Below are 23,076 nucleotides of genomic sequence, written 5' to 3' on the forward strand. Positions count from 1 at the left end.
TCTACATTAGTGTAAATTTAAATAAAACATACACCAAAAACAAACTAAAACTTTGCAACATGACCCAGAAATATCTCTTAATTTGTTCTCTGTTTCATATACCTTGTATTTATGATTTATGAGTTAGAAAAATGTCTTATTTTATTCTTTTTGTCTCCTTCAGGCTGGTGCACCAACAGGACAATTTCCAGCAGGAAACTCATCAACCAATCCTTTCTTATAGCCTTATAGACACTTTACCCAAAAGAACTCTTATGTGGTCACATAACATCTCTGCGCCTCTTGCACTGTTGTCTTGTTTCACTGATATTAGCTTTAAACACAAAAGAAGTCTTTAAGAAGTTAAAATGAAAGCCTGCATTGTGTACCTTTGGGGAGGGGGGAAAGAACACGAAAAACCCAACAAGGAGTCATTCCCCTCCCCTCACACACACGCAAACAAAGAAAATCAACCCCCTCCCTTCCACCTCCCTGGGTAATAATGTGCAAAACAGAGGGCTGTGGTAACATCCTTGGACCTGTGAACTGGCAGGAAAAAAGTAGCGGTATCATGTATATTAAAATTGGCTAATAAGTTATTGCAGATACCACATTCATTATGCTGCAGTACTGTACATATTTTTCTTAGAAAATAGCTATTTGTGCATATCAGTATTTGTAACTTTAACACATTGTTATGTGAAAAATGTTACTGGGAAATAGATCAGCCACTTTAAGGTGCTGTTGTATCTCTTGGAATGAATGAGCTACATCATTTTAACCATTGGTATTGGAAGTCATGAGATTAAATTGAAGGTTTGTTCATTTCTCAAAATGTTTTCCTTTCCTAAGAGCTCTTCTATTTATACATGCCTAAATCTCTAATGTTAGAGGGATACCTGTCTGCATAATAAAGCTGATCATGTTTTGCTACAGTTTGCAGGTGGAAAAAAAAATAAATATTAGAAAAAAGAAGCGTAGCTTTATTTCTGTGCAGAAATGCTTAGCTGGGTTAGAACATTCATGTTTTGACTCATATGCAAGTGGTCTATCAGAAGTGATATGCCTAGAGATGACTTAAGTTCATATCCTATGGTCTTGAATACATCCTCATGACTGAGCCTGCTGTTCAAGTGAAGTGGCTTATCTAACAGGAATGAGTTTAGATGAGCTCTTACAGGATTCTGTAAGCTACATAATGAAGGACACTGAGAGCACTGAGGTGGGTAGTGACTTGAAAAATGATTAGTTGCTGGAAGGCATAACTGTAGGCAGCTAGTGATGGAATCTTTGAACATGAGTAGCTGTGATCACGGCAGCATGTCTGACATTGGTACCACAATGCAGTAGGTCTCTTTTTATTGAGTTGTGTGTATTAGTAAGACCTCCTGTGGAACACTAAGTTAAATAACTGGATTTCTTAATTTTCTGGAATGTTTTCTGCAGTCCGAGAAGAGAGGAAGAAATGTCTGGCTTGTCTAATCTGTGGTAGGGAGTTGCAAGAAGATTGCGAGTGCATCAGAGTAATCAGTGGTGGAATTTAAACACAGATAACTGGGCTTATGTTCAAGCATAATACTGAAATTAAATGAGTTATGTGCACATGTTGTGAGTGCCCAGACCTCAAGCTTAAAGGGGGGTTTCTGGCCAGTTGAAGAATAAAGTTCTAACGTTCAAAATAACGGGAATAAATGAGATCTAATTATTAGAGATTTTTGAGGAGCGTGCGAGCTGAATGAAATAAATGGGAGAATTCTTCAAGGTAAGAAACTTTTTGTAGTCATCTGCTTGAGCAGAGATGTGCTTGTTTCTTGGGGAACTGGCAGACATGACCACTGCCTGTGAAAATGCTCTTTGTGTGCCACTGTGTCTGACAGGTGTTGCCTGTGTGTGGGGAATGGTAATTTCTGTATATTTTTTTTTAAGTTTTAGAGATCCCAAAGGACAGTGAATATAGTAAGTTCCTTATAGCAGTATTCTTCTGGCCTGTTGATGTATTTGATGTTGAAAGACTTGGAGTCTTCTTTTTTCCTTCGGACAAGGGCTGATGGATGGAGCATGGTGCATGGATTAATTCTCCTGGGGTGAAGGAAAGCAGGAAAATGCATCATCCTGTTTAAGAAGCTCTTCATGTTGGAAGCTTATAAGACTGGTCAGTTGTGTGACAGACACAGGCTTGGTTGAGCATTACGTTTCCACTAGTTACTTGTTTAGATGATGCAGCTTTCTGCAGTGTTGCTTGCAGGCATTCTTTTCATCTTTTTCCATCATTCCTTAATGATCAGTGGGTTCACCAGCTGTGCTGGTATTTCTGCATTTGGTGGAGACAATGGTGTATACGCTTCTGATCAGGAAAATTCCAGCTATGAACGTAAAGTAGCTGCTGTAAATGAGAAACTGAGAAATGGGGAGAAAAGTGAAGAAACAAGAACTGTTCTTGTTGTTGGGTAATAACTTAAGGGGTGACCCTGTGCTACCCTCTTCCGCTTCCCACTGCCCATGCTCCTGAATGATCTCATCTTGAAACAATGGTAGTTCAGCTGCTTGACCTCATTCAATACAGTCTGCTGTTACAAAGGGAGTTACTTCTCATCCCCACCTCAATAACAGAGAAGGGCCACTACCCTGCACTTTCTGGCTCTATTCTGAAAAAAATGAAAGCTAGAGACTTGGACCTTATGAGTGTGTGTATAAACTCCGAGTTTATAGAGCAGAAAGAATCTCTTAGTTTTCAGAACTGAAGTAACTTGAAAGTGCATCCAACTTAAAATTACTCTAGTAATAAAGCTCCGTAAATTATTTTTCAGGTTGGTTCCTGATTCTGTTTGGGGTGTTTTCATAATAAACCTGTCAGTAGTAAGCCTGGAAACTGAATAATGGGTGGTATTTTTTCCTTTCTGTTCTAGGAGGATGTTCTTAAAGTTATGGTAGAAATGCAACACTGACAGGAGTAGAGGACGGGGAGATGGTAGTAGCTGCTACTAGTGAGTAACTGCCCTAAGCCATCCCATCACCTAATGTCTTCCAAGAGTCTAAGCTTTGATTAGAACTGTCTTTTAGAGGAGTGCAGGAAAATGAGAGCAGTGTCAGTGATTTGCCTTACCTGGGTGCTGATACCCAGTCCCAGACCGTTTGAATCCACTACAACAACAGTTACAATTGTTTGGATCACCAGCGCAATGAAGTTGTTGAAGCCAAACATCAAAGCATAACGCTCCATGCTTAGATTAACAGCAATCTGGAACCTGAAAATGAATGTATATTGTAACTGAGCTGTGGAGAATTTGCATGCTTGCAGCTTATGGGAAGAAATCTGGAAATTATTTCACACGTACAATGGAGTTGTCATAGGATAAAGCTATTTCAGATCTTTTTTTGGCAGAAATCTTTCTTTCTCCCTGTATTTGTCACACTAGTGTGCATCCTGCTTACCTGCTTCGAGTGGCTGTTTTTGCTAGGTGAGGACCTGTATGTTTGCTTAAGGACAACTTGCACGTAAATCATCTGACAGCTAAATGCAGCAGGAGGAACTGTCTGACTTGGAATAAGCTGTTGTAACGATTGAGTCATGTTTCTAAGCATGACTTTATATGAGCTGGAAACAATGTTTTCCTGTCATAACCTATTCAAAAATCCTATTGCAGAGGAAACTTATTTATTAATGTGAAACTATGATATTTTTACTGATTTAAATCAACTTGACTGAACAGTTGTGCATTATACTTACGTTGCTATTGTTATAAGGAGCATATAGCATGCCTTAAATGCAAGGTAACCAGCATAGCATGCCCAGATGTTGTCAGTAAAATACATGAGAAACAGAGAACCAGCATCCATTGCAGAGAAAATTCCCAAAGCCAGTTCTCCAGTAAGATCCCAGTTTACTTTGACATATCCGACTGCCATGGATGTTGCTGAACCTAAACATAAAAAATAATAAACATTACTGTCCTTCTACAGTCATGGCATAACTGTGCAAATGGACCATGCTCAGAGATCTTGACTTTTCTGAGGGCCGCAAATGGGCTTTGATAACAGTGTGGCTTCCATCTGTTTTCTGCAAGTGTTGTGTAAGTCTTCTGAGTGTTTTGTTTTGTTTTGTTTTTTTTTCACGTCTTATAGAGCTTTCTCAGGCTGAAGTACTCTCAGTGCCTCATGCTGAGGGCTGGAGGCAGCTGTGTATGGTGTATTGTTCCATTTTTTACAACTGAGAGTTAAGAGGGCAAAATCATCAAGCATTTTCTGTTAACATCTGCACAGTGAAGTTTAATTCATGTAAAGATCTTCATGAAATGGAAAATCTGTTGCATTTGCTCATACTTTGAGGCATAGCTTTGTTTTCTGTTGAAAAAATCTCGTTAGTTGTCAACTTTTTAATGATAGGCACCAAAGACATTGCAGAATGATGCTATCAGGAATGGACAGATTAGAAGTAGTTGGTGGTGTTTTTACTTACCTAAAAATGTTGCTACTGCTTCAACAGCTCCATTGTACACTGCAGAGCTGTGGGACGGGGCTCGGAAGTCCCACAGCACTTGGATGTAGTTCACAACCTGGTTAAAGCCTGCCGTAGCCAAAGCCCACCACAGGGACCAGTAAAGAAGCTTCCTAGAGCTGTAGCAATCCTTCAGGTCCTTGCCCAGCTGCACCAGTACTCTCAGCACGTGGTGCTGGGGCTCAGGCGTTTGCATTGGAGTCGGTCCCGTGTCAGCAGCTGTGCAGTCCTTGTCCTGTTGGCAGCTCGATGATATGTTGGGGCCAGGCTCAGTTACAACTCTGTCTGGTTGTGGGTGGGTTTCTGAGTTGCCCTTTCTGTGGAAGAACATGCTCTTTTGAGGCATTGGGAGGAGAAAGGAGCACACAAAGGCCAGGGACACGGAAGCCAGAGTGATGGCATTGAGATGAAAGTAGGATACATCTGCTAGGGAAACCAGGAGCTGTCCCAGCACAGCAGCAAAGGTGGCTGCCACGAGAGTGATACTCCTGCAATAGCTCGTCACTCTCTGATAGTGATCAGCGCTGACGACGCTGTAGATGTAGGCGTAGTAGGCAACCTCGGTGGCTGTCACCATCCCATAGAAGAATTCTACCACCTGCATGGCCACCAGCCCATGTGCAAAGAGGAGCAGGAGCCACGTGACGATGAAGCTGATGCCCTGGAGGAGGATGATGGGCTTGTAGCGCACGTAGTCAGTGATCAGGAAGACCGGGACGAGGAGCGCAAGGTAGGAGTATGTCCAAACTGGGAAAACCTGGTTGGTAACCTGGAAGAACCATGCTTGTGTCAGAGCAAAATCTGCCTTGCGTCAAATTCCATTCCCTGCAGTAGCTGAAAATTAATGCCCATTCAGTTTCAAGTTTTGCTTGAATCATTGCATGTCTGTGATCTCTGAATTAAAAATAAAAGAACCACGTTCTTTTTGAACTAGGAACTGGAGTATATGTGTAGCTGTTAGTGGGTTGTCTCCATGCATTATCTTTAATTTTTGTGTAAGAAGTTTTTGATGAAGCAATATTTGAGCAGTATTTGGGCTTTCTATGCATTGGTGGCCTGAAATTCAGTTCTGTCTCACGTGGTTGCTGTGCCCTGCTGAGCAGCCTGACCCCTCAGCACCTCCCCAACAGCAGTGTGCTGTGCACCCCATCTGGGCTGCAACCAGGGCACGGGGCACTGCAGCGCCAGCTCAAGTGATGACAAGTAAGTTCATGGGTTTTGATGCATAGGATAAAAACGTGTCTGTGAACAGCAAAGAATTTGCAGCTTTGTTTTCCATTTTAATCGAGGAATTTCAGAGGAAGTTTCAGGATTGTAGGGAAAAAAAACAACCTTTTTTTTTTTTTTTTTCAGTTTGTGACTCCCTTTTCAGTCAACATAAATGTTATTTGTGAGTTTTCAAATGGGATCTATAGAGGTACAATCAAAAATATGATCATGTCTCTTTACCAGGCCTTTAGAAGCCCCCTCTTACCAGAGAGAAATACCTTTTGTTTCATGGTCGTGCCTTATTTGTCTTGTCACTTATTGGTAATGCACACATTTGTGAACAACTGTTTTCAAGGATGAATTACAGGAAGAGTCAGATTTCATCAATAAATGCAGAGATTTATTCTCTCTGTGCTCTGTTCTCTTGTACCTGAACACCTGGAAGATTTACTAAGAGATGCAGCCATTGCCATTGAACCAGATTGATGCCTTAGTTTCACAAAGACAAGGTTAAAAATCCCACTTGATTTATGGTTTTGTTGCTTTTTGGGTTTTTTTAGGTATTGTAATTAAAAATAAAAAAAAAAAAGAGAGAGAGAGAATTAAGATAAATGTTACTTTGTATACATGAACAGTATTGTATATTGCATGAGCAGTGTTTTGTAAGTCATGCCTCCTATGTTATGCTGTTGGCCCATGATGTCAGAGGTGGATGTTATTGGTATGGCAGTAGAGGCTGAACCTTCCCACCAACATCCCGTTCCATTTTGTTCTGTGTGGCAGATGGCAGCAGAGGGGCAGTCTGACAGAGTGGCATCTGACGTGGAAGTGTGTGATGTGGAACAAAGAGCTGTCACTGAATTCCTCCATATAGAAACCATGGCACCTAATTATATTCATGGCTGAATGTGTGTGGAGACCTGGCAGTGGGTGTTGCATTTTAGCAGTGGTGACAACAGCAGTGGGTCATCTCCATTGGTGCAGATTGTTTTAAAAGCACAGCATGTGGGCTCCTGTTCACTGCTGACAAAAGAGAAAAGTACAGCAAATGATGGTGTAACTACATGGAAAAATAGTGTTTTGTAACGAGAATTTGCCCTATCAAATAGTGTTGCTGTGCTGTTTGTATCTGTTGTAGTTCCCACTGAACTAAATAAGAGGCATTGCTTTTGGAGCTACTTAACAGCTCCTCAAGACAATTTCTCTTCACTCAGTGCAGCCCAGGAAAGCCAAAAGGTTGGACACCCACGGAATAACTGGAAGAGCTAAATCTGTACTGTCAATTCTGAGCAGACTGTTGATGAGGTCAGATGTGAGGCATCCTATCAGGATCTCATACACAAAATACACTGATAATTTCCCTTTCTGGTTTAGAAGGACAAAATAATAGTAATACCCCCCTCCCCTGCCCAAAGAAATTAATTGCTCTTCCCTCCACTAAAGAAGAATCCCATAAATGCATTTTTCAGCAGAAATCTTGGCTTTGTGCTATGCTAACGCTCTGCCTTAACATTTGCAAGTGCAAGTCAGGAATGACTGTTCTTCATACTTGCAGTACGTGGGTGTATGAAGCTTGTGTTTTCTAATTATATCATTAAACTCATGACTCACTTGTTAACTATGTCTTCTTCTGTAACAAAGTGTGCTCTAGAAGCATGTTTTAAAGTTCAAAAAATAAGTAAATTGTAAAAATAATTTAAAATATTTTAAAATTCAGACCTGTCCTGCACAGTCTTGTAATGCACATAGATCACTCTGAAGGTATTGTTTCCTATTTATTTCCATGGAAACTACAACAGATACAGACAGCACAATTGCTCTATTTGATAGAGCAAAATTCTCAGCTATAAAACACTATTTTTCCACATTCCACCACTCACTGTATTTTTTTGACAGCAGTGAACAAGAGCCTGCATGCTGTGTTTGTGGGGATGAAAACAACACACAACAAAACTGCACCAGTGGAGATGACCCACTGCTGCTGTTACCACTGCTTGAAATGCACCACTCACCAGCTCCCTGTGCTTGCATTCACTGCTGGGTCTCCATACACATGCAGCAAGTGTCCATGAATGTCAGTGGGTGTAAATCATTCCACATGGAGGGATTCATTGGCATCCCTTTCCTTCAAACACGCTTTCATGTTAGGCACCATTCTTTCAGTCTGCCCCTCTGCTGCCATCTGTGACGTGACAACAAAATGTAAAGGGAGATTGGTGGGAGGGTTCAGCCTCTGTACCACCACCACATACTTCTGATGTTGTGGGCCAACCTAGTAATAAAATAGAAGGCATTACTTTTGCAGCAGACCTTGTAGGTGATAGAATCTAACAGCTCATCAGTGGAAGTCTGTTTCTTTGTTTTCTGTCCAATCACTACTTCACTGTCAATGTAACCTCACGCAGTACCACGTTCACCTGTTCTTCCTGCAGCATGATGCCACAATAAGAATTAATAGATCTGTGTTGCCCCTCCTGGGTTTCTCTTGAGAGCTGGGATCTGGTTGACCTGATTTTGCTGAAATTATTCATTTATTTAAACAACATCCAAATGCCAGGAATGCTGGAATTTCAAAATGTTTGCCTCCCTGAAAAGAGAACCCTTATTCTTCTCCAGCACAATCTTAAACGTGAATCTTTAGGTAAAATGTACATGTTTTGCTGAATGCTTTGTCTCCCTTTCCAGCACTAACCAAAGGCTTACTGCTTTAGGCACTTCAATATTACTCCAGAGAACAGTTACGTACCTGCTCAACTGTCAGGTTTTTGTCTGGTCCGGTTAGGTAAGGTGTGAGAAAAGACTCTGAAGGTCTCATTGTGGAGAAAAACCCGTTCATGCAGATGATGAGTGTGGGATAAATCCAACTGCGGCATATGGCTCCTTTCCAGCAATCCATAACCTGTGTAAGAGTAGTGAAAAAACAAACACCAGGAACTTGTCGTCAATAAACTGTTCACAATTGGTAAAACCTCATTTGAAAGCTTACTTTTTAACCATCCCTACTCTCACCATTGTTTCTTTCCTCACATGTCCTCCTAATCACGAACACAGTTGTAAATGAACAGCTCGGATCAAGGTGCACTTGTGGTGGGACTTCAGTCTCTATTTAATCTGTCAAAGGTTGTTCTTAATGGTGTACTAAGATTCGAGCAGATGCATCTCAGTGGAAGAATCAAGTTCCATTTCAGTCTCATTTCAGAATAAATGGCTGAGCAAAGTGTTAGATTCTCAGCAAGCTCAGGGGGCTGTCTGTCCAGGAGCTGAGTGGAACAACTGAAGTGAAAGTGTTTTGCAAACAATCAAAGCCCCCAGGCTGGGCCTTACCAGCTTGATTGTGTGTTAATAGAAGACTTGCCCCCCCAGCCTACTGGTGCCTCAAGGGCAGTTGGTGCTGCACTTAGGTGGGGCTGTCACTTGGGGTAGCAATTGTTATGTAGAATCCCTTGCTGAGAGGAGACACAAGCCCTTCATGCTCAGCTCAGCTGCAAGAGGAGGTGGATTTGTTCCAAGTTTCATTTTCCTGCAGATCTAAAAAGCTTTCCTGGTACCTGCCAGACCTCAGCTGTGGCTTCTTCAAGGAGTGTGTGTTGTACGTGAACGCACAGCAGGACATGTGCATCTCAGTCGTTTGGGTGAAACCAGTAAGTGATTGCTGGGTCAACACTGTTTTGCTGCTGAAAGCCCAGGACAACACAAGGCTTTACCTTTCTGTTACTGATTACGATTCTGTTAGAGCTTCCCAGTCCCCCTTGCCCTCCCAAATACTCCTCCAAACTCCTAACCCCAGAATCTATCTCTTGGAAATTTTAGAGGACGGGAATTTAAGAGTATAAAACTCTTGTCTGTTTTCTGAAGACAGTGCTCTCTGTAACTAAAAGTTAAACATACCATCTGCTTGGTTCCTTTACTCCTTAGTGGCAGTGCATGGAAGATGGTGAGCTGTGACCAATTCAAAACAGATTAACTTTTAATGTTATTTCTACCAGTTGTTTTTTTTCTAGTTCCTTTCCTGAAGTTTACTACTGCTAATTTTTACATAACAGCAGAGTTTGCCATGTTGCTAATGCCTTTCCATTTACCGGATGCTGTCTATAGGGAGATATTTAACTTTTTGAACCAAAAACAGCTTGAGACCATGGAGCAGGAAATACAGAGTTCCTTTTTTCCACATAAGTAGTTCTGTAGTAATACAAGGTACTGTTTCGCAGAGGATAAGTACATCTGCTTGTATGCTGCACTGGTTAAACTGTTCTACTTAAAGCCACTTTGCAACCAGGGGAATCTTCACAATGCCAATACTAAACCAACGGACTAGAAAAAAGCTGTCTTCATTTGGGTAAGTCCCACTGATTTTCTTGAGACTTGAAGCAAACTTCTCTCCTGTCTGCTCTCACTCCTGTTTGTAGTTTCACTGTAGTTTCACTCACTGATAGTTTGCCCAGTTGCAGGTGATGACCAGTCTATGAAAAGAGTAAATGTTTGTACATGTGGTCTCACCACAAGAAAAAACAAATTCTAAGTAATTTCTGTTTTTATTAGTTAGATGTAGGTATTGCAGGCTTGAATCAATCTGCAGTACAGAATTAACTTTAACACACGGATATATTTTTGTATCAAACTAAGCGTTTACTATGCAAACTCATAATTTCTCTCCCTCTGCTCTGCCCTGGTCAGGCCTCACCTGGGATACTGTATCCAGTTCTAGGCTCCCAGGCACAAAAATAACAAGGATCTCCTGGAAAGAACCCAGCAGAGATCCTCAGAGACAATAAAGGGCCTGGAGCATCTCCCCTGTGAGGAAAGTTTGAGGGACCTGTGTTGTTCAGCTTGAGAAAAGACTTAGAGGAGAACTTATTAATGTTTATAAATATCTTAAGTGTGGAAGTTGAAGGGACATGGCCAACCTCTTTACATTGGTCTGTGGGGACAGGACAAAGGGAAACAACTGTAAACTTGACCATAGCTAGTTCTGCGCCAATCTGTGAAGGAAATTCTTCACAGTGAGGGTGGCAGAGCATGGGAACAGGCTGCCCATGGAGGTTGTGGATTCTCCTTTTCTGAAGATATTCAGGACCCATCTGGATGCCCACTTGTGTAGTCTGCTGTGGGGAGTCTGCTTTGCCCCCTGCAAACCTCCCTGTTGGACTTGATGATCTCTAGAAGTCCTTTCCAACCCCTACAGTTCTATGATTCTCCTGGACTGTCTGTCATTTATGCTGAACTAAATTAGCTGCAGGATTTAAAGCCTCCTGAAAGTTGCGAGATGCTGACCCTCACAAATCCTTAGCCACTCTGCCTTTGAGCTTTTGTGTGCACAAGGCCTGCTTCTGTGGTGGGCTTTTCAGTTATGAGGGAGTAATCTACCACTGAACTGCCTGCTTTTGGGTAGGAGAGAGTATCCAGATGCAATATCTTACTCCTCAGCTCAGAGCAAGGTACGTGCAAAGGGCAAAAGTAGAGAACAGATTCATGTACACTCGTGAGCAAGTGTGCATGGAAGCAGCTTGGAAACACTGGTAGAGCTAGACAAGCAGAGTGAACTCTGATCTTTTCTATTGTGCACAGCATGACACCAAGGTGGTTGCTGTGCTTCTCTTTACATATAAGTTACTGCTATTTAGCTATTTATAGGCAAGTAAATAAGAATCTAAAGTAACTTATCTTTTATTCTCGGTACAGTGCCATTATGTTGATCTTAGCTGGCATATGTTGTAAGGAAGTGCTGCAGTGATTCAGCGTAGCTTTTCAGGGCCGTGTTGTTAAGTTCCTCTTGCACAGTGGTTCCCTGTTTGCTGCAGCAGGAGCTCTTCTCTCACAAGGGCTGGGCCATGTGAGCTGTCTGTCCAGCTCTTACAACTGCGTCACACAGCTGGTTACAGTCTGCTCTTTAGATTCATATTCAGTGAGGTTCTGAGGCTCTTTCCAAAATCTCACTGTTTTCCTGTTGCACTTTCTTGAGACAAGCATGTAAGTGCTTCTGATCAAGAAAATCCCGGCTATGACTGAAAAGTAACTGCCATAAATTAAAAACTAGAGGAAGGGAGGAGAGAAAAAAAAAAGGCAGAAAAATTGATGAAAAACACATGATTGAGAAATCATGAGAACAGACACTATTTTGTTTACTTATGTCCTGGCATAGTTTCAATGTTGAAGTTTTTGCTTTGTCATCAAGCGCAATCTTAGCTTTTCCACAAGGCAGTGCTTTGAAGAATGGAGAAGTGCCACGTTGTTCCCAATCCTTATGCTTCCTATTAAACATCAGAGGGGTGAAGGGATAGGAACAGCTTTTTTTTTTTTTAATATTATTGCAAAATGCAGAGGCAGCGTGTCCATTACTCACACAGTAATGAATCATGGAAGTGAATAGTCTGAGTTGGTCCTTTTCCTGCTCTTACTTGCACATTTCACTGGGATTACCACATTGGCTTCATTAAGTGTAATATGAATTTGAATCAATATTTCCAACAACAGTGGCCTATTTATGGTCTGTTTATGAAGTCTATGGGTGTTCCTGTCCTTAATCTTCAAGACTTAATCTTTAATCTTTCATTTAATCTTTCATTTATCCAAGTAACTTTTGCTATCTCCATACAGAACATCTGGATAGCTTTAATTTTCTTCAAATCCATGGGAGCAGGAAGTTGCCTCAGCTGCTCAAATGCCAACTGAGAAAATGCAGATGTTGGTAAATTTCAGCTGGCTGTCATGAATGGAATTGATCTGATTGAAGTTATGGACACTGATGTGGGATAGGATATCCCATAACGAATTGAATGACCAAACTATGGGCACTGAGACAGTATTCATCATGAGATCTCAATCAAGTTTACTCTTGAGCTGCAATTAGAAGGCTTGTGTCCTTGAACTGAAGTAATTTCAATAGCCCATGCTGTCTCATGGTCTTGAGCTTCCCTGACAATGTGAGTTTATGTTAATTCAACATCTGAGAAAACCAGCCTGATCTTTTGGGCAGAGCATGTTATTCGGTGCCCTATGAACTAGCAAAAGTTAGTGAGCTATCAGGGCCAAGTTATTTAAGGTGTAGAGTCATCACCTTTAAAAAGTTGTTTCTCATCATTAGAAATCTTAAATGCTGCACTAAAAGGCAAATAGGAAGGCTAACACCAGATATGTTGCCATGATTTCTATAGAAGAAAGGGATTTAAATTATCCTTTGCCTTACAGTTTCTTTTTATAAACTTCTGAAGATAAATTGGCTAAATAATGATAGAGAAGCAAGTTAACAAGCACATACCTGAGTCACAATGTCCAATCCCAAACCTTTTGAGTCCACAGCAACTACTGTAAGGATGGTCTGAATCACCAGTGCAACGAAGTTGTTCAGCCCAAACATCAAAGCATAGCGCTCCATGCTCAGGTTGACTGCGATCTGGAACCTATGGGAGGTGAGATGGACAGGTGCTGTGGTTGCAACTCAGCACCAGGCAACTCTGTGCCCATTTCTCCTCCCCCAGTGGTGTGGGGGGAGAGAACCAGGGGGGAAAGATTAAAACTCACAGGTTAGAGACTATTTATTAAGACAAGAAAGAGAAATAGTATTAATGGTTATAGTGATATCTTCTAACCATTTTTTTCTGATGTAAATCTTGTTTTGGCAATAGTCTTTCATAGCAATGTTTACCTCCCAAGTTTCTGTCTGAACAAATATCCCTGCAGAATGCTTTGAGATGATTTGTTGAAGCTTTTTGATGCAGGTTTTAATTCTTCTGTAGAATATGTTGAAGTAGATCAGGTACAATCCATTATAATATACTAAAAGTCCACCAAAATAGAAGTGGGAGGGATTAGTTGGCTTTAAGATGGGGATTGTTTTGTCGTGTCCTGTAGTTTTATACATACGGTTATATATATCAGCAAGGTGGTCTGGACGTAAGGGGATTTTAGAAGATGGTTTTCCAGATCTGCTTTTCCAAGATGTTTGTGCTGTCCCCCTGGCTTAGTTTATATCTCCTATACCAGTATACATGCAAGGGGACGGTGACTTATTCTTTGCTGTTACTATGGCCTTTAGTAGTAAGCATACCTTATGCTATGTTTAACTTCTGTATAGGCAATTGTTCAGTGCTTTTTTAATAACTTTTCTTTATGTTTGTTTAGAAGGATATTTAGAACATAAGTAGACATTTAAGTGTCCTTGTCTTTACCTGATCACTTACATCTGTTATTAGATGAGAGTGAAAAGAGGGATGCCCAAAGTAAACTTAAAGTATTCTAAGTATTATGCATATCATGATAGCTGAAAGGGTTTATACTTACGTTGCTATTGTTATAAGGAGCATATAGCTTGCCTTGAAAATTAGGTAGCTGGCATAGCACACCCAGATATTGGTAGTAAAGTGCATGAGAAATAAAGAAACAGCATCCATTGTGGAGAAGATTCCTAATGCCAGTTCTCCAAATAGGTCCCAGTTCATTTTCATATACGCGACCATGAAAGATGCTACTGAGCCTAGAAAATAAGAAATAATGAAAAAGAAGCAAACATTATATCTGTTATATTGCCTATGTTACTAAAGCTTGCCACCCTCGCCTACCACAAGGCAGCATTGAATAATGAAGGAGACTAGTTCTGTAACTGTGCAGGTGACTGGTTGATTTTAGACAATGGTGTGAAGTGTCTGCCATTCTTTTCTTTGTGTTTTATTCCACTTCTTGGATAAACTCTCCTGTGTAAGAGTTCATTATTTATCTGTGTGTACACAGCATGCACTTCTAGGGAGAGAATTAGGAATGCTGCTTGGAGCTTGAGGAACAATTCTTCTAGTTTCTATGAGCTCATGTTATAGACAAGCTAGCAAGCTGTTACCTTCTAGGTCAATAGTTTAGGTCTGTGCAGCTCAGTAAGGAGCTCAGAGATCCCCAAAAGGAGGATTTCTATGAAATATCAAGTGAATATACTCAGAAAAAAATAAAAGAGAAAAAGGGTAGATACTATTTGATATTGGTGTGTTTCCTACCAAAACACATCTATTTTGAAGGCAAGCCATCCAAATAACTGTCTTATGGGATCTCATACAATTTTAAAACCTCTACAATGAGAACTAAGCATTGCCATGAGAAGAGGAATTTTTCCTGGTGTAGGCATTATAGGAGTTAAGTGTTTTTAGTGCATCATTCAATTGGTCTATGTTAGCTGCCTACCTGCAGATGAGAGTACTTTTTAATCTTAGAAGTATTTGTTTCTCCTTAATGACAGAAAGAGTAGTGAATGGCTTGATACAGTGAAGACATATTTAAATTCCCTGTTGGATCACATCCCAATTATTTCTACAGCAGCACAATATGAATGTGAAACGCTGCCAAGTCAGAGAGGTATCCTCTTATGTTGCCTTTGGATAACATTACTTTGCTTGTGCAGTGTGGGCATCTGCTTCTGCTGCAAGAGTAATTGTTAACATCAGTACCATTGAGAACTGGGTAAGCACTTTTTCCTGCACACCTCCATATCTTGAAGTGACTGAAATTCTTTGCTTCCTGCTGTGCAAGAACATTTCACTAGAGACAGCTCTTAATGAGGGGTTTATACTCTCCATGTGTAAAATATTTATGGAAAACTCGTCTTTATGAGTTTATGCTATTGCTATGGGAACTGTAGCACTATTTGGTTGGCAGGGAGATTGTGGGGAGAATAGAAAACAAAATTCAAAGCCCTGTCAAAAGAGACATAGTGCCTTCAAGTGCGTGTAAGATTCATGGGACGTACACTCTCTGCATACCGGTAGGATAAAGTTTTTTGCCCCAGTAATATAGATAAATAGCTTTGCTCACGTGTGCACCGTTTTGTACATCAAAGGCCCACATTCTGAATGCACAACTTGTATACTGTTTTCCTGCAGTATCTGCAATGAAAAAGAACTGAAAAACTGTTCTAAAGTAAAACTTTTCAGGCCACTTTTGATTGATTCTTAGAGTCTAACTTACTCAGGAATGTAGCCACTGCTTCAACAGCTCCATTGTACACTGCAGAACTGTGGGACGGGGCTCGGAAGTCCCACAGCACTTGGATGTAGTTCACAACCTGGTTAAAGCCTGCCGTAGCCAAAGCCCACCACAGGGACCAGTAAAGAAGCTTCCTAGAGCTGTAGCAATCCTTCAGGTCCTTGCCCAGCTGCACCAGTACTCTCAGCACGTGGTGCTGGGGCTCAGGCTGTTGCACTGGAGTCGGTCCCGTGTCAGCAGCTGTGCAGTCCTTGTTCTGTTGGCAGCTCGATAATGTGTTGGGGCTGGGCTCAGTTACAACTCTGTCTGGTTGTGGGTGGGTTTCTGAGTTGCCCTTTCTGTGGAAGAACATGCTCTTTTGAGGCATTGGGAGGAGAAAGGAGCACACAAAGGCCAGGGACACGGAAGCCAGAGTGATGGCATTGAGGTGAAAGTATGATACGTCTGCTAGGGAAACCAGGAGCTGTCCCAGCACAGCAGCAAAGGTGGCTGCCACGAGAGTGATACTCCTGCAATAGCTTGTCACTCTCTGATAGTGATCAGTGCTGACAACGCTGTAGATGTAGGCGTAGTAGGCGACCTCGGTGGCTGTCACCATCCCATAGAAGAATTCCACCACCTGCATGGCCACCAGCCCATGTGCAAAGAGGAGCAGGAGCCACGTGACGATGAAGCTGATGCCCTGGAGGAGGATGATGGGCTTGTAGCGCACGTAGTCAGTGATCAGGAAGACCGGGACGAGGAGCGCAAGGTAGGAGTATGTCCAAACTGGGAAAACCTGGTTGGTAACCTGGAAGAGAAGAGGAAGTCTAATTCTTGCTGAAAATAAGTTCATTTATTTAAATTGGTTTATAGAAAGGGATGAAAAAAAAATGCTATATATGGAAACACATTGTTCTGAAGCTTCGTGTGTCTATTAAACAGGGTAGTGTATCTTAAGCTTTACATTCCCTGTTTATGTGTATTTCAGATCTTTTTCATTTATGCCATCTGCAAACTGTAACCTGCCAGGGCTGTTTAAAAACTTTATGTAAAGTTCTATGTTTCATTTCTTATTCTCAGTGGAAAAGGCAGTGAAAAATCATACCTCGTCTATTGTCAGGTTTTTATCTGGTCCAGTTAGGTAAGGGGTTAGAAAAGGTTCTGATGGCTTCATTGTGTAGAAGAATCCATAGAGGCAGAGGATCAGGGTGGGAAAAGTCCAGGTGTTGCTTTTCATATTCTTCCAGCAGCCCATGGCTTTTGCAGCCAGTGAGGAGGAGGTTTCTTAGCCGACACTGCCCACGCAAATACAAAGATGCTTTGTCATTCAATATATCTTCTGGTTTCTTGTGCTAAGTAGTGTTCTTTAAATGCTGGCGTCTGGAAAACATCTTATTTAGCTCTAAATTGAAAAGCTTTCTGTACATACTTCTGCTGTTTCTCTGTAGACAGTGCATAAAGATTTGGAAAATCTGTAAATGAGAGACAAATTACACTGTCCTTCACTCTGTACTGACTAAGCTAACCACAGGAAAAGCCTTCCTAGATGAAGATAGCTGGGCACTGTGACTCTTTGACATCATTGTTGATCTCAACCAAGCACCTTGCTGAATAACAGTCACTGGTTTTCTCCATGCTTCTCCCTTCCCCTTTCCCCCAGATGTAAAGATAGATCCTCAGTTACAAGTACTTAAGTTTCATCAGGAGTCCAGTTTGGGTGCAGGCCTCCTATGTTCAATCTATTAAAAAACATTTGTGTTTACTAAATATAACAGTTAAAGTGAAATGAAGCAGATGTTTCGGTTCTGTCCTCTAGCTGAGACTTAAGGAATAAATTAAACCTCATTGCAGCTTTTCTGGACAGAACACCATAGAAAAGAAAATGGGTGTGATGTGGGAGCACACAAAGGAAATGAGTGCAGTGTAAGTTATATTCCATATTCATTCTGATCTGGGCAGTATCAGGAATCTAAACTTATACAGACTATCTTTTGGAGCCCTCTGTAGGGTTCCCATTGCCAGATGCTATTTCTGTCAGTCTGTTTTTGATGTCCTTTCTGTTTTTCGTTTTTCTTCCTAACAACTTTTTTTCAGGCAAAATATTGTTTTTGTCTTAAAATAGAAGTATTTTATGGGCAGCATTTTCCTCAAAATTTAAGATTAAAAAAAAAAAAAAAAAAAAAAAAAAGATGAGGAAGGTTTCTTCCAAAACAAATGGAAATGTCTGTGTGTGTGTGACAGTGTCACTCTGGGCTCACTGTAGAGGACCCTCTTGTAGGGTACAAAAGTTACCTGGGGTGATAGGCGAAGTATGAGGTAACAAGCATTTTGTATCTTCTATTAGTTTATATCAAAACAGCAGATTTTCCTAATGATGCACATAGAAACGGTGTAAATCAAACGGAATTTGAATTATTTCATTTTATGTACAACTGCGTAATTGTTGCAGGATTTACAGCAGAAATTACAGCTGCATATCAGCTCTGTATTGTGAACCACTAGAGGGCAAGATGACCCCAGCAGAGAAATAGTGTGCTCAAAAAGAACAGCTACACAGCCAGAGGATTCAAGGAAAGGCATTTCTGCCCCTCCTTCATTCCGTGTTGTTGCAGTTGCTTCTGCTGTGAATGTGGATTTGGCAAGGACCACTTTGGACTCTGCCTAAACCTGTCACAAAAACAACCTCACTCTTATTGTCCATAGTAATCTTTCATGCCTTACAGCACCCTAGCATCATATAGATGTTTCATGTGGCACACAAAGGCTCTGAGCCAGGGATCAAGAAGAGGGGCTGAAGAACATTTCTAGCACTTCAATGTAGAGCATCAGTAGAGCTTAGTTCTATGACTTAACCAGTCTGTATCTTTTCCCTTTTCAAACCAGATTTTCAGGTTAAATATGTCTCTTTTGTGTCCTGCTGGGTTTGCTCAATGCCCAGTAGGCCAAATGGAGTGAAAGCGAGGCAGATCTCATGGGCCCTTCAAAATAACCCATGTCTTGGGATGTGAGTGGGACATAACAGACTTCTGGGGAGTCCAGAGACTGCTGCATTTCCTGGGACTCAGTGCTGTGAGCTGCACCTCTGACACTGGCAATCTGTGGTAAGGTTGTGCCATCACGTGCAGCAATCTCTGTTTTGAGCTATGTACAAAATATCTTCATTTGCACCCTGGTATGAGCATCCTTCCTTTCCCAGCACATGCACAGTTTGGGGTTAGACACAGTTCTTTTCCGCAGGCTTGCTACTGGAGGTGCATTTTCTTGACTAGCAGATAATTCAGATGAGAAATTTCCCACTCTAACAGATATGCAGAGCCAGGAAGCAGAGGGAGCTTGTGGGGACAGCCTGCTCTGTCCATGGAGAGCAGGAGGTGAATACTGCTCTCTTTGCAGCAGTGTGCACACTCACCTTGCACCCCAGAACCACAAAGAACTCTGCTGCATTCCTAGCATGGCTCTGCCGGCCACTGATACCATTACCCCTTTCTGCATTCATAATCGCAAACCTCCTGTATCAAAATCTGTGTGCTCATGCTTAAGGCAGAGGGAACAGACTTTCATTCATTCACACTTTATGATCGATTTATCTTTGTAACACTGGGTTCTTCTAAAGTTTTGGAGTTACTGAAAAGCCTTGGGGTGCAGATGCAGATAAACCACTTGTTTCTTGTTTTCCCTGTACACTCCATCATTTCTCACTTGGTACCAGGGCCACCAGCTCTTCTCCTACATAGCCTGGCTTAGTCCTGCAGTTCCCCACCAAACTGCTCTCCTCCCCTCCATATTTTTTTCATCACTGCTGGATTTCTGATTTCCAAAGCTCGTATATGATCATACCTTGTGTGCTTGAGCCCCTCCTTTCTTGTTTCCACAGGAAAAGTCCCCTTCTGGGTTCTACAGTATTTCTTCAGCTGTCTTCTGTGTATTGCAGCTTCTGGACTCTATTTGGCTTCCTTGATTTTCCTGTTCTAGTAGTTCAACTTGTTTTGAGGACACCACCTCTGAGAACACTTCCAGCTGGCTCACTGTCAGCATCCTTAAAGGAACAGAGCAGATAATCCTGGCCTTTTCTTGCCCAAAGGCAGCAGTAAATTGAGACCAAAAACATGGTTTGATGGTTGACTGACCGAAAAGCAAATAGCACTAATCCTTTTCCCAAAGATTTTCCTTTTATCTGTTCCAAATGTTTAACAAAGGGCATCAGAGCAGTAGCTCTTACTCACATGTTGCTAGAATGCGCATTTCCATTTGTACCACACAGGGTAGTGGCTGCTGGTAGCAGTGAGGAATGGAGAGCTGTGTCATTCATCATTGTTCTGTGTTTCTCATTCTACTCTCTGGCAACACTTAAGTGGTGGCACACTGACATGTTTGCATAAGGAAGGCCTGGAGCTCTTGTTAGAACACGCTAGCAAGGTAGCCTGGAGTATGTAAAAGTTTTGTGATGAGTTTTTCTAATGACAAGGTAAACATAATCTGCTTGTGGAGCCATGCTTTAGCTCCTCTTTTGTATACTGCATTGTGCCAGGAGTGCTTTATCCTCCTTAGTTTTCTCTTATTAGCTAGAGGAAAATTAACTTAATTGTCTTTAGCTTTCTGGAATATAAGTCACCATTTGGATTTTCTTTGTTGAATTTGTTGCATTTTCTTTGTTGAATTAAATGTAACAGGGCAACACCCTCCTGTTCATGAAAAGCTGGGAAAGTACCACCTGAATTACAGTAGATGTCCCCTTGGGAGTCCTGCCAAGCCCTTATGGGGAGTACAGCATTCTTGTTTGCATTGCAGTGATCTGCACTGCAGCTCTCTGGTTTGCTTCCTGTCTGTTAAGGAAACTGTCAAACACTGGGAAGCTTGGAAGTAATGGAGTGTTAGAATTTTTTTCTCTGGCACAAACAAATTTTGGTCCATCGCAGCACTTAGATGAGGCATGAAAAGCAATATAGTTGAAAGGAGACATAGGGCAGAGATGGAAAGCAGACATCTTCCAGCTTGTGAAGGTATCTACTGGTACTGATCTGCTGCAAAATTAATCATTCAGACTAAAGTTCTCTGTGAGCTTTGAGGCATCTTCCCCTTTTATTTTGTATGGGGACTATTTTTCCTCTGCCCCAGAGACAGTCTGTCTGTCAGCTCTTTCATTGTCATGGAAGCCCTCAGTGCTTCTAGGAAGAGCAGCAGTTTGATGGTATTTCTGGATTAAACAGAGGATAAAGGATCCCGGTGAGAGATGTGGTTGAATTTCTGTTGCAACTGCAAAGCTGTCTTTCACCATCACTTTGACTGTTGTTGGTGGTTCACAAGTTGGCTTTGAGCTCTTCATTTCTGAAAGAGAGGGGAAAAAAGAGATTGAAACACATCTTTCTCTGTGGCTAATGTGAAAATTTTCTTTAATACTCTCTTGATATGAACCACATGTTATTCGTAAGAGTGAAAGATCACTTTCATAAAGTACCAAATGCAGTAAAAATCATGGCCTATTTTCTCAATACTGTCAACCTCAATTTACTTACTCCTGTAAAAGCTATTAGCTTCACACGACTGACTAGCGAGCCAGCCAAGGTCCATGGGCTGGCTTGGGTATGAAGAAAAGTTCATTAGTCTCTAGAGATAGGGCTTGTGCCAACTCTCACTGATCTCTGACAGCAATGTAAAATCTCCTCTTTCTATTTCAGTTCATTTAAAAAAAAAAAAAAAAAAAGAAAGTAAAAATCATGCTTTTAGTAGATCAGGAAGAGGACAAAAGTATCTATTCACCTTCACCTTCAGAATTTTGAGGGCATTTTGGTCATTCATAGATGTGTGCATTATGCAGATAAGTCTCCTGGAATGATCTCTATCTGATGGCTGGACCTGGGAACTTTGCCATCCTGGTTGTTTGGTTTTCATTTGTTTGTTTTGTAATGATGTACAATTTAATTCAGTGAACGCTCTTAAATGGTGCTTCAGACATTCACTGCATAACTTCTTCATCTTCAGTTAAGTAACACAAAGGAAATGATATTTTAGGTCAAGCAAATCTCATTTAGGTTGGTTAATACTTTAAGTGACTAATGGTGACTTGCTGTGGATTGCCACAGAGATGGGAGGAAAAACCTGAGAGAACTCATTAGCAACTTCCCATGTTGAAAGATCACTTTCCGAGGCGTGTATACCTGACCTGTTTATCCTACAAACCTCCCACTAGTGGCAGTTTTCCTTTGTTCTATTGTCGTGGAAGGATATCTTGTTTCAGAGTAAAAATTCATGTTTACTCAACTCAGATAGGAAGTTTCAGCACCTCTGCTCTAATTTTCTCCCCTCAAAGTGCATCTCATGCTACAGACACCGTGGGAGAGTTTGAATCATTGCGACTGCCCAAGTCCTGCTGGAAGAACGCATGTCTAGACAAGTGCACATAACTAGCTGGATGTTTCATTTAACGTTAAATCTCTAATGATATTTGACAAATTACACATGCATCATGCTGCTAGTAGATTCTTCTCATAGGTTCTTCCAACACTTTGACTCCTTGCCAGTTCAGAAGGGTTTGGATAGCAATAACCAAACACAGTTGGACAAATACTAGGTAAGTATTTTTGTCCCAAGAGAGTGTAAACATAGTTTTTTAGTGGCAGCAGTTACAGTCTATGCCTTATGCTGACACTACAGCTAACATTCCCAGGACCCTCGGTACAAACATGAGGCATAAAAAGGACCATTTTCTGATCTGAGACAGTCTAGATTTAAGAAGTCCAGGCAAAATGTTCTTGTTAGGTGCAGTTCATTTGAATTAGCAGATTTCTGTCAAGCCCAGAGTGCTTGGTTTAGAATGTCTTGGGTTAGAGCAGAATTTCTGGCTCTAGTTCTTGCAGAACAATCTCTTGTTGTTACAAGGAGGCCCTGAAGCTTGACAACAGTTCTGTGTGGCTGGGAACTGCTCTTTCCTTAAAATGCCAGCCATGGGCCTCAGTAAAAGAGCTCTGCAGCAGCTGACAGGAGCTGTACAGTGGGTTGGCCGATGTCGTCCAGACCAGACTTTGGAAATGTTGTCATTTCCAGTTCCAAGTTATGCTTGAAGCCGACAAGGAGGAACCTCATAGGAGAGGAAAAAGACCTTGGCAAATGTTTATCAAAGGGAGTTAAAGCAATACTGTTCTTGCCAGGACTCTAAAATGTCTCTTAGAGAAATCAAGAGTTGAAGAACTAAGGTCCAGAATGTGTTTTAAAGGTATAGGGTGGATAAGCAAGGTGACTGTGTTATACAGGATATTCTGTGAGAGTCATTGTGGAAGGACCTAAAGCTGTGGCTTCCTTGGGAAAAGAGTAAGACAGAGTGAAGCCCAAGCCAGCTGTTTTATGCAACCTTGGTTTAAATCTTCCCTTAGGAAAGTCCCCATAATGTACCTCCTTAGTGCTGAAAAGCTACACTGCTTGCAACACTTGAGAAGGCCCGTGTCCATGGCCACTCT

The 23,076-nt window shown here is 41.5% G+C and overlaps 3 protein-coding genes across 21 annotated transcripts in view; 1 reads left to right on the forward strand and 2 right to left on the reverse strand.

The window, feature by feature from the left end:
• AGFG1 (ArfGAP with FG repeats 1) overlaps positions 1-954 on the forward strand; it is a 35,122-nt gene extending 34,168 nt beyond the window's left edge. For all 16 annotated transcript variants that reach the window (XM_015871357.3, XM_015871358.3, XM_015871359.3 and 13 more), the window contains one exon: positions 164-954. In XM_015871357.3, the coding sequence (XP_015726843.1) occupies positions 164-223 (60 nt within the window). In that variant the 3' untranslated portion in view covers positions 224-954. The remainder of the gene's footprint in view (positions 1-163) is intronic.
• On the reverse strand, positions 163-11,478 carry LOC107318041 (thiamine transporter 2-like). 3 transcript variants are annotated; one of them, XM_032446614.2, is made up of 6 exons: positions 11,345-11,478; positions 8,430-8,595; positions 4,436-5,243; positions 3,707-3,899; positions 3,083-3,224; positions 163-2,376 (listed from the first exon to the last, which is right to left on the reverse strand). In XM_032446614.2, the coding sequence occupies exons 2-6, from the start codon at positions 8,577-8,579 to the stop codon at positions 2,254-2,256; spliced, it is 1,416 nt and encodes a 471-aa protein (XP_032302505.2). In that variant the 5' UTR covers positions 8,580-8,595; positions 11,345-11,478; the 3' UTR covers positions 163-2,253. The 3 variants fall into 3 exon arrangements, with proteins under 3 accessions (XP_032302505.2, XP_032302504.2, XP_032302506.2); XM_032446613.2 differs by lacking the exon at positions 11,345-11,478 and adding an exon at positions 9,572-9,675 and having other exon boundaries at positions 8,430-8,582; XM_032446615.2 differs by lacking the exon at positions 11,345-11,478 and adding an exon at positions 9,572-9,675 and having other exon boundaries at positions 2,183-2,342; positions 8,430-8,582.
• LOC107318039 (thiamine transporter 2-like) lies at positions 11,332-19,589 on the reverse strand. Of its 2 annotated transcripts, none has more exons than XM_015871370.3 (6): positions 19,463-19,589; positions 16,731-17,097; positions 15,626-16,433; positions 13,961-14,153; positions 12,939-13,080; positions 11,332-11,713 (listed from the first exon to the last, which is right to left on the reverse strand). In XM_015871370.3, exons 2-6 carry the CDS (start codon positions 16,878-16,880, stop codon positions 11,534-11,536), a joined length of 1,473 nt encoding a protein of 490 aa, XP_015726856.2. In that variant the 5' UTR covers positions 16,881-17,097; positions 19,463-19,589; the 3' UTR covers positions 11,332-11,533. The 2 variants fall into 2 exon arrangements, with proteins under 2 accessions (XP_015726856.2, XP_015726855.2); XM_015871369.3 differs by having other exon boundaries at positions 16,731-16,920; positions 19,463-19,586.
• Between the last annotated feature and the right edge of the window lie 3,487 nt (positions 19,590-23,076).

This window comes from Coturnix japonica, chromosome 12 (genome assembly GCF_054131305.1).
Source record: "Coturnix japonica strain WE chromosome 12, WE-NBRP24, whole genome shotgun sequence".
In the NCBI taxonomy this organism is placed as follows: domain Eukaryota; kingdom Metazoa; phylum Chordata; class Aves; order Galliformes; family Phasianidae; genus Coturnix; species Coturnix japonica.

Coding starts and splice junctions, on each gene's coding strand:
- LOC107318041 (XM_032446613.2), bottom strand. Junction 5,244..8,429: donor AAAACCTGACAGTTGAGCAG/GTACGTAACTGT, acceptor TGGTTCTTCCAG/GTTACCAACCAGGTTTTCCC. Junction 3,900..4,435: donor AGCAGTAGCAACATTTTTAG/GTAAGTAAAAAC, acceptor TTTTATGTTTAG/GTTCAGCAACATCCATGGCA.
- LOC107318039 (XM_015871370.3), bottom strand. CDS start 16,880: ATGGGCTGCTGGAAGAATATGAAAAGCAACACCTGGACTTTTCCCACC. Junction 16,434..16,730: donor AAAACCTGACAATAGACGAG/GTATGATTTTTC, acceptor CTTCTCTTCCAG/GTTACCAACCAGGTTTTCCC. Junction 11,714..12,938: donor GATTGGACATTGTGACTCAG/GTATGTGCTTGT, acceptor CCCTTCCTCTAG/TTTTTAATTTATGGCAGTTA.